Source organism: Heteronotia binoei, chromosome 7 (genome assembly GCF_032191835.1).
Source record: "Heteronotia binoei isolate CCM8104 ecotype False Entrance Well chromosome 7, APGP_CSIRO_Hbin_v1, whole genome shotgun sequence".
In the NCBI taxonomy this organism is placed as follows: Eukaryota; Metazoa; Chordata; class Lepidosauria; order Squamata; family Gekkonidae; genus Heteronotia; species Heteronotia binoei.
This window is the reverse complement of record NC_083229.1, coordinates 33,654,635-33,671,583: the sequence shown is the minus strand read 5'-3', so window position 1 is coordinate 33,671,583 and position 16,949 is coordinate 33,654,635. Positions and strand designations below refer to the sequence as shown.

Here is a 16,949-nt window from a genome sequence, read left to right as displayed (position 1 = left end):
GCTTTATTACAGTTGCCATCAGGACGGAGGGCCATACCTGGTATGCAAAGACAGCAGCCCTAAGTGAGTCTTCTCAGAATCCTACTCTATTCAGTGGGTCTTATCCCCAGGAAAGTGTTCTTAGCATTTCACTGCAAGTAGACTTCTGGGTATTCAAGGGAAGTTACATTGCAGTGTTGGCATGATATCATGCCTCCTCTCTCTCTCAATGGGAAGAAAGGGCAGTCAGTGCAGATCTTTCAGCACATGTATGATATGCTCCCCACAGGAGGTTTTTTTGAGCAGGAATGCACAGGAACACAGTTCCGGCTGGCTTGGCATCAGGGGGTGTGACCTAATAGGCAAATGTGTTCCTGCTGGGCTTATTCTTAAAAAAGCCCTGTGTGAAACACTGGTGAAGTCAGGGGTGTGACCTAATATGCAAATGAGGTCCTGCTGGGCTTATTCTTTAACAAGCCCTGTGTGAAACAAAGGTGACATCAGGGGTGTGGCCTAATATGCAAATGGTTCCTGCTGGGCTTTTTCCTACAAAAAAGCCCTGGCTCCCCATATTCAGCCCCATCCTTTAATCTGGCCACCCCATTTTAGACCAACCAAATTTTTCAGGCAGTTTTCAAAGGTAGCCCCATGTAAAGCCTACTGCAGTAACCTCCTGGGATTTGGTCAGAATACGGATCACCATGACCAGACCATGCTTTTTGAGGAATGTCTATAGCTAGCGTGTTAGTTGAAGCTGAAAAAATGTGTCAGAGGAGAAACCTCAACTTCCAACCATAGGCCAGGAAGCAGCAGCACTTCTCAAACAATGGACCTCCTCCTTCACACCATAGGCTGACTCCTCAGTCCTCAGCAGCACCTCAGTCTTGCCTAGATTCAGGTTCAGATTTATTGGCCCTTATCTGGGAACCCTCAGCTGAGATCTGACATTTTTCAGCTCCTAATTTATCATCTCATTGACAACTGAATAGTCCCTTGACAAATGTTTGTCAGGTTGTATGTTGCCATCAAAGATGCAAACACACCCCAGTAGAGTAAATTCCCAGTGATTGCAGCCACGTCACAGAAAATCAAAAGAATCCATTCTAGCATAAAGTGGGAAGTGATAATACATATTAAAGGCACGTTCGGAACTTTCAGCACATGTAGTTAGCTTGATGCTTCTACAGGTCACGGTTGGTAGCCGAACTGTTTATTTGAAGTCAGAAGCGGTTCCCTTTCTTGGCTAGTCAAGCCATACGAAAGCATGCTGAGTCAAATATGCCAAGCAATTCCTATTTGGCCCAAACCAAAACACTTAACTGGAACCAGCCTCTGTTGCTGTTGCCACCAGTCAAGTGAGGCGTGTGTGTTTCTTGGAGCATGATGTGTTGGGAAGCACCATGTGTGAGAATGGTACAGCCAAAAGAAAAAAAGGGGGGAACTGTTTGGGCATAGTTAATGTGCTGGTGAATGCAGCTGTGGAAATCTACCTGGGTTTCGACATCTGTGAGCTTTCTCGTCTGTTCTGCAGTCTGGCTGAGAAGGCTGGTTCCTATCTCCAGCATGGTAGCTGTGTGGTTCTGGACAGCATTCTGCTGTAGCTGAGCCATCTCTGACTTCATGTTTTCCACAATGTAGCTTTCAAGCTATGAAACAGAAAAGATAATACGATTTGTTTTTAGAAAGAATATGGTGTCAGTAAAATTCACACCTAATGGGTAGGTGCCTGAAATCTAGCTTCATGCAGCTTTGGAACAGCTGCTCAGTAAACCACACAGAAAAGAGATGTCATTCAAACACACTGGTCTGTCATTTGATACCCCATGTTGACATAACTCAGGGACATGCTGATGAACGTGTGCATTGCTTCAATTAAAATGATAGAACTGGAATTAAAGTCTCTGGCCGTACCACCTTGCATAATGGGAAGCATTCTACCCATGATCCTCCTGATACACAGGGTCACCATTTTTATGAATAGGTGAAAACACATATTTTCCAGCTTCAGACCACATGGGCCCATACCTGCAAGTAATCTGGACTTGTGATCGCATGTACCAAAGCTGGAACATATACACATGGTACTATTCACACAAAATGGCGATCGTAGATACTGAAAAGTTCACACCCAGTACCATCTCCTCTTACCTATGGTTGGAGTAGGGCTGTCAAGCCCCCAGTCAGAATGTGAGATGTAATTACTGGGAAAAATTGAAAATTAAGATAAATGAAAAATCTGAAATTAAAAAAACCTTCACCATTGTTTCTGGCATGATGATAATGGGAATACCCAGAAGTGACAGAGGTAGCTTTAGGAATCGCTAAAAACATTATGGTTTTACCATAGTTTCCAGAGATCCCTAGAATTATTACAATTGCTTTCAAGTATTTCCTGGAAGTGTCATCATCATGCTTGCAAAACTGATCCCACACCACTTCCCCACCCACACCCTTCCTGTTTGCCAGGCAACCCTAGAGTGGATTACCAAAATTGAATGGATCTAGGATGGATCACCAAAATTGTAACGCATGAAAAGGAGTTATGTCTGGTGATAAATGACTGTTTCAAAGTCACATTGTTTGTGTTTCATAGTTTCATTGTTCTGGTTACACCACACTGGTCTTTCTGTAGCCAACAATGGTCAAATTGGGTGTTGGACTATTAGATCACCTTTCTTGCCACAGTAGCTCTTCTCAGATGGAAGACTCACAGAAATATATTGCCTCAGACAGAATAGAACAGAGCCAGTGCTTGAGATGTAGGGTTGCTTGAGATGTAGGGTTGCCAGGTCCCTCCTGTTCATATCCCTACTCTGCTGTGCTTAAGATATGCCAAGTCCCTCCTAGCAACTGGTGGGGAATGAGGCAGAACTTACTAGGAGTGGGAGGGAGGCCCACTTAATGTTGCAGCAACATGTCAATGCCACTTCTAATGTGACCCAAAAGTGATGTCATCATGCAGTGACATCAGGGTAATGCTTTGGTATTTGGGCAAAATCTCTGGTAAATTTGGTTTCTACTGTAAAGTTTTTGCCCATATACCAGAGTGTCACCCTGACATTGCTGATGTGATATCACTTTGAGGTCACATTGGACCTTGAGGTCATGTTGCAATATTGAATGGGACTCTTCTTTTTCTGTGTAAGTCCCCCTTGCAGCAGAACAATTGGGCCTGGCAGTGGGGACCCCTGCCTCCACCAGCAGGTCTGGCAGCCCTATGACGTCAGACTAAGGTTCAAATCCCTACTCAGCTGTGAAGTTCACTGGGTGACCTTGGGTCAGTCTTTTTTCCCCCATGCCTAATCTACCAAACAAAATTGTTCTTAGGATAAGATGGAAGAACCAAAAATGATGCACACTACCCTGAGATCCTCGTTGTACGGGTGGAATAAAAATGAACTGACTTAATAATAACATTTCACCTTTCTAAATGCGGGAGGCCATTTTACACCCCACTTTGTATCTGCCTGCTTGGTTGAATGGCAGCAGTACAGTGACTATCTCAAGATCCTCTTTGTGAGCGTCAGAGCTGAGAAAGGATTTTTATCCCCGTTTCCTCAGCTCTGTTCAAGATCTAGTCCACTATTGAATCCATTGGTTATAAAGGCTTGGAATTAAGGATGCAGATAGAGATCTGGAAATGATCACCTTGTCACAAGGAAGACTTCTCTCAAGTTCAGGGCATACCCTCAAATGGGGCAGCTACTGGGGCACTAGGCTTCTTTCAGGGTGCACACTATTTCTGGCCCTTTCCCCACCTGCTCACTTGTGAGTCCTCTGCCACCCAGGCTCCCAATCGTATACATTGCCCAATGCCATCTGGGAAATGGCTGCGGGCAGTGCAGATGGATGTGAGTATAGGCAAGGGAGGGTTTGCAAGCAAGGCAGGAAAGGATGAAAAGGTGAGTAGTGGGTGAGTGGAAGGGAAGGAAGGAAATCTTTGCTCTGCCCCCCCCCCCCCAAATCTGGAAACAGCCTTGATCAAATTTATCCATACACTTTACATAACATAAAACAGGAGTCACATAAAACTGGAGCCTTCTACTCTGTTTCTGGACATTGTACTTCAGTACAGATCCCTTTCACTATCATAGTTGGCCATAATGTTTTCTGGACAGGCAAAGTGGGGAGGGATCTGTCAATAGAAAGTTACGATCCTTGGTCCTTTCACATGCATGTATGTTTGGGAATTAATCCTGCCCTTCTGAAAGCAGGTTCACTGCAATTTCCCTGGTAAAAATCAGTCATCCAGCACTCTTTGACACAACAGCTGATTCAACAAGCTATGTGGTGATGAGCCATATAACAAAATTGGCGAGGTCAAATGACATCCTTCCTTTTTTCTTAACCTCTAATGGTGCCTTGGGGACTATCAATACCACAATGAGGGTTTTTTTCCTCTTTATGCTGGAGGGGGGAAATTTACAATATATCTGCAGTGGCAATGCTTCTTTTACAGATCTGGCAGTGCAACTAGAGTTCTGAAAAATTAGAAGGATAGCAGAGCCACACAAATAGTGGCAGCACAACAAAGACAGAACAATTGGCTTGTAAAGTTTAGGAAGGAGAATGACATTCTTTTGCCACAAATAGGATGAGATGCTGACCTCTCTACAGCCCGGCACTCAGTTCATTTGCTTGACTAATGTGCATGTCCGCTCTGGGAAAGACAGTGTAACACAGACACTCATTTATAAAACCTTTCAGAGGCTTTATGTGACAGTAAAAGAGAGAGAGATCATACAGAACATTTTACACTGGCCTGTTCAAATGATCCTTGGCATTTGCTACCTGTTCTTTAGAGTGGATGAAAAAAAAAGTTGTAATATATCTGCAGGAGGAGTGCTACTTATACATGTTAGTAGTTTTGAACAACTTAGAGCAAAAACACACAAAGGCTTCAGATTTTGGGTAGGGCTATTAAAACTAGTTTAGGAACCAAGCTCATTCCATTTTTGTACGCTATGTAGGACTGACCACTCCAGGTTAGGAAATCCCTGGCGGTTTGGGGGGTGGAGCCTGGAGAGGGTGGGACCTCAGACAGGTACAATCATAGAATCATAAAATCATAGAGTTGGAAGGGACCTCTAGGGTCATCTAGTCCAACCCCCTGCACAATGCATAGACTCCACCTTCCAAACCACCCATTTCCTCCTGGGGAACCATTGTTGCCGTGCTTCAGGTGAGAGCTGGAGATCACTCAGAATTACACCTGCTTTCCAGATAGCAAAGATCAGCTCCCCTGGAGAAAAATGGCTGTTTTGCAGAGTAGACTATGTCATTATACCCTGCTGAGGCAGCTTCCCTCCTGCTTTGGTCCCCACTGTGTAAAAAAAGTGTCTTTTTCCTAGGTAGAGTCTGCAGGTAGGGGAAAGAGATGGAAACCTGAAATCAGATCAGTTCCCCTACAGAGAACAACTGCCTTGAGATGCATACTTTATGGTATACCATAACACAACCAGGCCAGGCTAAAAAAACCAGATCACGCACAAGCTTACGGGGATGCTATATGCCACAAGGTTGACTATGACAGGAAAAGGTTGCAACAATGCACTGCAAACAAAAGGAATGCTGAGCTTCAGCGTCTGTGTGACCACTGTCATGTCCCTCACACACACATTCCCTCCAATTATTTCTCCTTATCTCCATTCTGGGCCTTTTTCAGGGCTTTGAGCCACCACAGACACAGGGACACATACACACATGTAGGGGGTGGGGTGGAAGTCAGCATCTGTTTCAGCTGCAGGGTGGGTGGGAAGACAGCAATGGTGGGAGTGAGTGTATGTTGCAGGTGGGGTGAGTATTGGAATGCTAAGGGTGTGGGGACAGCTGAAAGAGGTGGGAAGACACCAAGGTTGGGGGGAGTTAGTGCCTTCATTTGGGTGGATGGGTGGGTGGGAGGGAGGAGAGCAAGGGAGAACACTTGCCCAGAGGCTCTTTCTAGAGCTCGTTCTGTTTTTCTTTTCAACAGGCCTCATTCCAAGTTACATTAATAAAATACCTATTAATTAAACCTGTTGATGTATGCAAATACATGAATAGGCTCTTTCTCAAAGCACCATAGCTGTGTGCCGATGGCTAGGAATGGGCAGATCTCCCCCATTCTCTGCTTTTGTTCTTCTATGAGATTGCTTTTCCCAGAGCTCCATTCCTCCCAGTTTAAATGGGAATAGTTCTAAAAATCTTTCTGGAATCAAAGCAGGCTTAGTTTGTCACAGATTCCAGCCTCTTTCTTCATTTACATCTGCTTCCCTCAGCGTTTAACACTGTATTTTTGAGATGCCAAAAATACCACAGAAAGATTGCTTTTGTGAGGTGTTTTACTGATAGAAATGTTTTCCTGTGTATTGGTAAAAACCATAACACAGAATATTGTCACAAACTATGAGTGTGTTACACACACACTAAATAATGTGCTTTGCAACTGGGTTTTTACTGTGTAAGAATGGCAAAATCTGCTTGCAAATTGTTACTGTGTGAAAGCACCCTCTATGTATGCTCATATCAGGGGGGGGGGGGTTGGTAGCATCTTATCAATGGACACAAGAGCTTGTGCAGCGGCACACACACACAATTTTGATTCATCACATCAGGGTTGCATTTCTGTAGCCCCACAATTGCACAGGCATAATGTGTGGTGAGGGGAGACAAGAAGAAGCTGACAGCTGCAGGAAATTGCATGTGCACTGAGATCTGAACAAAAAACTGAACAGAAGTATTCTAACTCTGTCAACTTCACAATGTGTTGGTTTTACTTCCAATACAAGACAGGGTGATTCAGAACCTTAAAGGCTGGGAGAATTTTGGAGACCTCCCTAGATGATCTGCATATAAACAGATGGTTTTCCAAATGTTCCACAGATCTTGTCTCATTTTTTGTGATTCTGACTGCCCTCCAGGAAAAAAAAATCTTTGAAAACAGAAAGCACTTTTGAGACCAGTGTAAAAACATTTGCAGAATTCAGACTGCTGTATGGCTTATCATGTCCTTTGGTGTCTATATTCACAGGCAGTTGGATCTTGGGTTCTCAGAACAATATAGGGCTGCCAACCTCAAGGTGGGATCTGGAGATCTCCCAGTATTACAGCTTATCACCAGACTACAGAGATCAGTTTCCCTGCAGAAAATGGCAGCTTTGGAGGATAGACTCTTTGGCATTGTATCTTCTCCCTAAACCTGCCTAAAGCTCCAACCCCAAATCTCCAGGAATTTCCCAACCTTGAGTTGGCAGCCTCCTGTGTCCTCCCCCCCCCCCAAAAAAGAAAGTTCTCCTGGGGATCCACATGATACTGGCTATGACATTGAAACTGCAGCAGAAAGGGAGAGTCAGCGGACATTGTTCCTACCTTTTGTGAAAGCCAAAGTGTCTTCTACTTGCATAAGAAAAGTTAGATATAACTCCATTTTTCATTACTTTTGACTTCAGTGTTAACTCCCCAGCAGAGGCAGGATTAAAAATGTTTTAAAATAACTAAAGTTATTAAGAGGGCCCTGGTTAACTGAAGAAGCCCAAGATATATATATATTGGATTCCACAGCCAATGTCTGCTTGTTGAGCTATGAAGGGCCAGCTTGAGCTGATTCTTCATATATGACATATATAAACCTATCTATATTGGGGTGGATAAAGTTTTGGGTGAAACCACTCTGTGAGTAATTCTCATGTCTGATGTTAGAGGCTGCAGTTAGGAACACAGTCGATTCGTTTAGACTGCAGGACCATAAAGTGACAGGAGACCTGAGTGACTACTGAAGTGAAGAATAGATAAGGGTTGTTGACCAGATGCCAGCATCTTTGGAGTGTTTGCAAATGTAAGAGCTGCTTTTGCAAGTTTTGATATTTGTTTGGAGTTCACAGCCTATTAAAGTGAACTTGCAGACTGTGACCCTATGCACCGTGGCATGTGTTATTTACTGAGGGAGACTTTTTAAAAAAGATATGTCAGTAGCAGTTGAGATCTTCACACTGTGAAAGCTGTGGAGCAGTGGAGTATTAGAAACACACAAATTGGTGGTACCTCTGGAATCTCATGGGAGGGAAAATAAAGGATGGGGAAATCTCTTTCCCTCTCCAGCATAGTGCAGAAATGTGCGACAGTTAAATTTGAGGACCAGATGAGCAGCTTCCTGATCAACTCATCCTGAACTTCAAAGATCTGGCATTATGACTTCATTGCAGAGATTTCTGACAATCAGTGCCAAGTCAGCAGAATGCTGTTGAATCTGAGAAGTACAACATGGGCCATCTTTTGTGTTCAAGCCTTAAACCTTAGTAGCTACAGTAGCATGTAGGGGAAGATGAGGAATGACACCTACTGACACTGGTTTATTTTCAGTGAGGATAAATGAAGCCAGTGATAATGTTAGGGATGCCAGCCTCCAGGTGGGATCTGGACATCCCCTGGAATTACAGCTCATCTCCAGACTACAGAGATCAGTTTCCCTGGAGAAAATGGATGCTTTGGAAGGTGGGCTGTATGGCATTACACCCCACTAAGATCCCTGTCTTCCCCAGGCTCCATCACCAGGACATTTTCCAACCTGGATCAGGCAATCCCACCCATCCAACCCCTTAGGGTTGCCAGCCTCCACATGGGGCCTGGAGATCTCCCACTTTTAGAACTGATCTCTCTCTCTCGGCTTGACTTCGCGAACGAAGATTTAAGAAAGGTGCAGTAGTCCACGTCTGCTGCAGGCTCGCTGGTGGCTGACAAGACCAATGCGGGCCAGGCAGGTCCGGCCACAGTGGCTGCAGGGAAAAGTCTGATTTGGGATTGGTGCTGTAGCAGTACGATTCTTCCTCGATCTCCTTTTGTCCTCAAGACCAGCTATGCATGCGTTCTCAAAGGAAGAGACAGCCCCCCACCCCCCCAAAACTGATCTCTAGTTGGCAGAAATCAGCTCTCCCTGGAGAAACTGGCTGCTTTGAAGGGTAGACTCTATGGCATTATACTATTGCTGAGGCCTCTCTCCTCCCCAAACCCTGCCCTCTCCTGGATCCACCCCCAAAGTCTCCAGGTATTTTCCAACACAACCCCCTACTGGTGACTGGGGGGGGGGGCATGGTAACCCTATATGGATAAGTATAAAGCCAGGCTGGGTAACTCACACTAAATGTCAGGACTGTGTTATGTTGAAGTAGACCAACCACTAACATAGCCTAGTCTAACCTATATATTTGGGGTCTCCCATCATTTTTGGTGCTGATGCAATTGGAAAGAGACACAGCAGCTCATCCCTAACCACAAGTGCTTTTTCTTGTGAAAAGTGAGAAGCAGGTAGTCTAGTTCAGAGAGGCTTTGATTTACGGACTGTGGGAGCAAGCAGAGAGAAATGCACAGCCCATGATTAATACCACAGATTTCTTTCATCTGATCTCTATCAACGGTCTTCCTCAGCTGCCAGACTGCAAGATGCTGATGAATTGCACTGGTTGAGGTCAAGAAAATAACACATGTGATTGTTCACATACATCTCCTACCGATCTTCAGCAATGCGTTGCTGGGGCCTATTCCGCCATGAGAAATGTTTTCTAAATCCAGGTCATTAAAGTCTGATTCCCCTCCAGCTTGGAGAAAGGCTGCAGCCACCAGATGAATGCAACTATAAAATCAGAAACCTCACAACCCTCACCCACAAAGGCTCAGTGCTCTTAATGCTGCTTGGCAGGCCAAAGGCTCCTCCGTAAAGAAATCAGTCCAAATATTTATGAACTTGCTACTGGATGATTTGATGGCCCTGAAAGAAAAGCATTAAAAAATGGAGCTTTTCCTTCCATTTTGTTCCGCCTCTGTTCACTTTGCCAGGAAAAGCTGCAGCTGTCCATTCCTACCAGGATTTCACAGTCCCTTACAATGAGTCAGGGGACCTATAACCACAGTGATGGATAAAATGAGAGAACTAAAATAATCTTGTCTTCAAGGGAGATTTCACTGGACCATGTAGGTCACAGGCATTTTACCTTCCTCAGTCTCCTCATAAAAACAATACAAGGATTTGAAGGATGGGAGGGGAAAGGAAGCAACAGAACCTGAATAAACGTTTCTGTTATTAGTCAGCCATTGATGCTAGACCTTGATGAAACCACTCAGTGAGGTCCTTGGTCCAGGGCAAAACATACTGAAGTTAAGGTTTATTAAAGTTGTTTTATTTACTATCCTTTCTGCCGACGACTTGGACTTGTTTCTATTTAATATTCACCCAGTCTGGTTCAGTCATCCTGAACTGACCTAAAATGTGCTTGAATAAGGTCAAGGTTATTCTGCTGATTTCAGGATGCAAAGTCAGTGGTGTCCAAAAAACTGTAATATACCAAAAGTGTCAAGTAGCCAAGAAGGACAAGATGACAACACACCTTTTGCCTTCAAATAGAGAAAGATGTGGTTTATTTAGTTCCTTTATTTTATCCTGCCTTCCCCCCCAATGGGAACCCAAATGGTTTACATAGTTACAAGATCATTCTTCCCTCCTCTGTTTTATCCTCACAACAACTCTATGAGATGCCCTCAGCTGGATAGCCCAGGCAAGCCTGATCCCAAAAGCTAAGCAGGGTCAACTCTGGCAAGTACTCTTGAAATACCAGAGCCAGAAGTAGGGACATGTTTTATTCAGCCACCTCTCCCAATATCCTCCATGCCCCCAGCTAGGGTTAGTCTCCAGAGGTCGCCATGACTTCTAGGTGCACACACACATGCTCACATGCATGTGCACACACACAAATACAAAAAATACAAAAAAAAATACAACCAACCCTATGAGGAAGGTTAGGCTGAGAATATGATTGGCCCAAGGATACCCAGCAAGTTTTCATGGCAGGGGAGAGATTTGAATCTGGATCTCCCAGATCCAAGTTCAGGGGTGGCCAAACTGTGACTTGGGAGCCACATGTGGCTCTTTCACACATATTGTGTGGCTCTCGAAGAAGCCCCCAACCCATTGGCTGGCTTGGAGAAGGCATTTGTCTCTTTAAATCACTTCTCCAAGCCAAGCCAGCCAGCAGCTTAGAGAATGGATTTAAAGTTAAAGTTGCTTTCTTTCCACTTCTCTCCCTCATCAATTTGCTTTCCTTCCTTCCTCCGTCCCAGCTCTCAAACATCTGACATGTTTATTCTAATGCCTTGCGGGTCTCAAACATCTGATGTTTATTCTATGTGGCTCTTATGTTAAGCAAGTTTTGCCACCTCTGTCCTAGTTCAATGTTCTAACCCTTACACCACACTGGTTCACTCTACTACTGTCTCTTTTTTCACTTAAGGCATTAACACCCACACATAAAGAGAGTCAAGCAACTGTGCACATCGGAAGTGTGGCTAATCCACAGGTTTTCCAACAGAATATGCATATTTTGAATGCACAAAATGGCCTTGCTGCCTGTGTAATGGGACTTTGCTACACATGAACCTGAGCCCTGAAAATGTCAGTGGTTCGTTTGTGCATACTTAAGCTGCGCAAAAGACACACATTGCCCCTATTCAGAACATATTGACACTGCATATGTCAGCAGAATCTTCATGTAGCTGGGAGACTTTCAGTACAGGTGGATATAATGCCAGAAAGAGGTGCCAGTCAACTAACTTCTGCCCTCCAGGTGCCAGGACATTGTGTCAAGTACAAGTTTTGGCTGAAAACTGAAACTTTCAAATGAGGCAAAATCCAGAGAGAGCGAAGAAGATCCATTACCTGCTGTACCACATCTGGAGTTCAGTCTTTTAAACTGCAGTCCTACATGATAAGGATGTCTCTTTAAATGGTTCTACTTTAATCTCCCCTCTGCCACCAAATTGCCTCCATATTTAGTGATGTACTGAGTGTGCTTGGACGTTGTAGATTATTGCTCTTGAACTAAGGTCTTTCTGCAGTCCACATCAGAACATTCGACAGACTGCACATACCCCTGTTCTCCTGACATCCAGCAGAAGCAGGAGAAGAGCCAATTCAAGTAGGGATGGAAGCCCCCAACCCTCTGTGGTGACAGCTCCATTGCTTAGTAGGGTGAGGGGGGAATGCTGCAACCATCAGAAAAATCATAGAGTTTCAGTGAAATTCTAAAGCATCATCCTAACACAATGATGTCACTTCCAGGGTCATGATGAAATGATGTCATACTGTTGTGATGGCAATCTGAATTTCCCCATTCCCCTTCTGCTGGTTGCCAGTGTTTAGCTGGCACTTGTACATGTAAGGGGTCTGGGAAAATGAAATATGTCATGGCTGTCAAAACAGGATGCAGATCATTCATTTGGGTGAAGCCATGGAACTAGGCAAGGGATGACACCTGCATTCATATTTATTTAGTTATTTTGATTCTGCAAGTTAATTTGATTCTGCAATTTTGATTGCTGTTGTGGAGATAAAAATAGAAGAGGGAAGAATGATGTTATAAGCTGCTTTGGGTACCTGCAGAAGAGAAAAGCAGGATGTAACTATCTAAATCAACAAATTCATATCCACAATTCATCAGGTCTGGCCAGGCTAGAAGTATCACATCGCTCACTAGTCACAAAGACGAAAATTACATATCAGTTCATGCTGCACATCTGATTCCCTTCTGGGCCTGAAAAGGTCTCTAAAGTTTAAGTATCACATACATGAGGATGCATACTGCCTTATAAAAAATTAGACCATTGGTCCACTGGGATTGCCAGCCTCCAGATGGGGGCTGGAGATCTACAAGTATTACAACTGATCTCCAAATGACTGCAGTTGGTTCTTCTGGAAAAAATGGCTACTCTGGAGAGTAGAATCTGTGACATATTTACCGGTACGTATTTTATTAAGACATTTAGAGCCCACCTTTCTGGGTGGTTCAAGGTGGTTTATATCCTGTTGAGATCTCTCCTCCCCAAATGTTGCATTCCCCAGGATCCACCCACAAATTGCCAGGAATTTCCCAACCCAGAGTTGGCAATCATATGGTCCATAAACATCAGTAATATCTACTCAAACTGGCAATGGCTCTTCAGGTTCTGGAGGGGCCAAGGATCGAACCTGGGACCTTCTACATGCCAAGCAGATGCTCTGTCACTGAGCCAGGGCCCCTCCCAATACCCACAGTGCACAATAGCTCACTGGGTCCCCTTTCTTTCTCACTTCATAGGTCTTTTCTAAACCCACTGTTTTGATTTCCATTTCCTTCCAAGGCTGCCTACTTAATAGAGTGAATGCTTTTACCATTAAATTCAGCAGCATCTGCTTTCTGTAAACACTCATTATACTGAATCTGGGTTTTCAGCAATGTGGGATTACTCAGCGACTATGTAATAAAGCTATAACATTCTCAGAAATAAAACTGTCATGGGGTTGAATATCATTGTTTAATAAACATTCCAGAAGATTCTGCATTAGGGGCAATCTTTTTTTTTTGTCATTTGGTATTCACTGAATGATCTTTATAGAAACCACCCAAACACTAACGATTAAAAGGGTAACCGAAACTCTGGACATGAGTGATTGGCCTCTGACATATGGTTATAAATGTAAGAGAGTTATTCTTTCTTACTGTGGTCAAAAAGAGTAGCTTAGGCTATTTAATTCTATTGGACGAAACACTCATACATCCAGATGGTGCTGGGCTCTCAAACTGGCTTCAGCTGAGTGAAAGGTTGATATAGAAAGAAATGGGTCTCCTGCTACTAATTTTAAGCCAGATCAAATTTCTAAGCATTGCCATCAATGATTGGGGGGGGGGGAGCATAAATCCTCTGCACACTTTTGATTGTGCCACCATTGTGCTGATGTGCATTCTATCTCTCACGTTGCTAAACACAATTACAATAGAGGCTATACCCCCAAATGTGGCTGTGATCATCACATATGATGAATCTTTGCATCATAATTACAAAAAATAGCCATATGAAGTTTTATGTTGATTGTCCTCTGTATTGTATAATATTGGTTGGTTGGTTTGGGGGATTTCTAGGATACCTTTCTAGAGACCTACTTAAAGTGGCTCACAAAACAGAAAACAAACAAACAAAAATAACAGGATAAAAACTCTTTAAAACCATAGCATTGTTGATAAAACTTTCTTGAAGGGACATAAAGATCATAAGCAACATAAGAAAAATAAATACTTCTGAAAGACATTAAAAGCAGTAACAGAATTGTCATAAAAACAGCACCATGTGGAATATAAAATAACCTACTTTAAAAGGATGGTATAAAACTTCAATTAAGCCCTGGACAAAGAAACACATGTTGGCCTGGTGCCCAAATGACTGTAGGGCAAGTGCAAGGCAGGTGTCAAGGTGGAGGGAATAACAAAGGGTCATCTATCACTAGGGTTGCCAAGTCCAATTCAAGAAATATCTGGGGACTTTGGGGATAGAGCCAGGAGACTTTGGGGGTGGAGGCAGGAGCAAGGGTGTGACAAGCATAATTGAACTCCAAAGGGAGTTCTGGCCATCACATTTAAAGGGACCACACACCGTTTAAATGCCTTCCCTCCACTGGAAATAATGAAGGCTAGGAGCACCTTCTTTTGGGAAATCATAAAATCGAACCCCCTAATCCAATCTGTTGATTGGAATATGTTTTGAGGAGAGGCACCAGATGCTATGCTGAAAATTTGGTGCCTCTACCTCAAAAAATAGCCCCCCCCAGAGGCCCAGATAACCGTGGGTCAATTCTCCATTATACCCTATGGGAATCGGCTCCAAAGGAAATAATTGAGTGTCCAGCAGACATTTCCCTCCCCTTTCCCTGCTTTCTGATGACCCTGAAGCAGGGGGGAGCTCCAAACTGGGAGATCCCCTGTCCCCACCTAGGGATTGGCAACCCTATCTATCACCTATCCTACTATCATTCAGAAACAAAACACTAATGTCTCCTTCTATTGTTACTTTGGAAGTGGCTCCACAATGTGTTCTTCCTGTAGTATTCCCACGATACCAGACGCTCCGAGGAGAATACTCTTCCCCATGCCTCTGTGGCTTCTACTCCAAAAAAAGAGTCACAGAAAGTAGACATATTAAAAACCTTCCACACATGGTTTCCAGTAATGGAAGCAGATAAGCATGGTCATATTAAAAGAAGCCCCAATAGTCTGTAAAATTAAATTTTCAAATAAAGGCCTTTATATTATTAACAAGGATGTGAGAGAATTTCAATACTGGGGAGTTCAGACTGAAATTCTGTGATCTGGATAGTTCCTGTCTGAAAGTCCTGTTCAGCTCATATTTAGTCCTTCCCATTACCATAGCCACCACCTTCGCTTTCCTGTGGAATACAAATGGCAGTTGTGGTGGAAATCAAATCAGTCCCTAGAGCACTGCAGCAACATTGTGAGAGCCAAGATCCTTAGGAAATTTAATAGTCTCCAAGGCTTGGGCCATTACTAAGGTCTTAAAACCCATTCCCTGGGATCCTGGCTCTTTAGTTGCACTTTCTGAAGGACTTAATCAAAGCTACTGCTGCCACCAATTAATTTTGTGGGCAGCAGAGAGGGAGGAGACTGATGCCTTCAGGCATCATCCTGTTTCTAGTGACATCATTGTTGGCATTATGAGACTGTAGAGGGAACCTGATCTCAAAACAAGCTAACCTAAGCCTAAACCGACTACAAGCTCAAATGAATTCATTTTTGGTGATCCCTTTCAAAACTGACATTCAACCACCAATCTATAGCACTTTTCCTTGAGAAAAGCCATAATGGACTGGAGATGATAGTTCTAAATCATAGAATCATAGATTTGGAAGGGGCCTCCAGGGTCATCTAGTCCAGCTCCCTGCACAAGGCAGGAAACCCACAAAAATCTCCCCACCACCCCACCAGTGACACCTACTCCATGCCAGAAATTGGCAACAACAAAAAAATCCTCCAGGATCCCTAGCCAAATTAGCCTGAAGAAAAATTGCTGTCTGACCCCAAAGTGGTGAACAGCATTCCCTGGGTGTGTAAGAAAGGGCCACGAGAACTAAGCACATAGAAAACAACTCCACAGCATCCTCTATATGACAGCTGCAGGAGCCTCTCCTGCAAGAAACCCCCAAGTTCCAAAAAGGCTGGACCAGGGGTTCTCATTCTTTTTGTTGCTGTTCAGTCACACAGTCAAGTCCACCTTTTCATGTCCCAATGGACCACATCATGCCAGGCCCTTCTATCTTCCACCATTCTCCTAAATTCACTCAAATTCATGTTCATTGCATCAATAACAATGTCTAACCATCTCATCCTTTGTTGTCTCCTTCTTCATTTACCTTCAATCTTCCCCAGCATCAGGGTCTTTTCCAGTGTGTGCTCCCTTCTCTTTTGGTGGCCAAAGTATTTGAGCTTCAGCTTCAGTATCTGACCTTCCAGGGAACAGTCAGGGTTGATTTCCTTTAGGACTGACTGATTTTATCTCCTTGCCATCCAAGGGACTTCCCTTTCTGGGGGACCCCAAAGTAGTTGCCACATTCCCCATTGCCTCTTATGATGGGAAAAACTTGCAAACACAGGCAGCAGTCAGATTCTCCTAGAGAATCTCTGTCGTGGAAACTGTGGAGAAGATGCTTGTTTGCAAGAAGCATAACAGTGCTATGTGCCCAAGCAGAACAAGTACCACTGTGGCAGTGCCAGTGCCACACACACACAGGACCTTTCTGCAAGGATTGCAGCACAGAAATAGTGCATTGAATGCACTGGTGCTAAGCAGCAGAGTCTTGTGCCAACCTAATAGTGACCAGCCCAGTGGCACAACCTTACCAACTACTGCCTAGCAGCTGAACTAGTGCCCTTGTGGCCTGGGTATACTGAAAGATGAATGGACACCATGCATTCAATGTACTGTTTCTGTGTTGCAGTCCTTGAAGAAAGCATCCCTTAAAAATCTCAGTAAGCACCGGGACACTCTGGGCATTCAGCAAATAACACCAACTTAGCTCCAGAAGACAGTGTTGCATGGGACAGCAAGAATCATGAGAAGATACCTCTGCAATTCCCAAGAACTTGGCTAGATCTGAAATTGCAGAGTGCCATCTACCATCTACA

General features: G+C 43.9%; 1 protein-coding gene across 1 annotated transcript in view; it reads right to left on the bottom strand.

Moving 5' to 3' along the window:
• Positions 1 to 16,949, bottom strand: part of ANGPT1 (angiopoietin 1) — a 199,739-nt gene that overhangs the window by 87,188 nt on the left and 95,602 nt on the right. Inside the window, exon 2 of the mRNA XM_060243325.1 lies at positions 1,470 to 1,625. Coding sequence (XP_060099308.1) covers positions 1,470 to 1,625 — 156 coding nt within the window. The remainder of the gene's footprint in view (positions 1 to 1,469; positions 1,626 to 16,949) is intronic.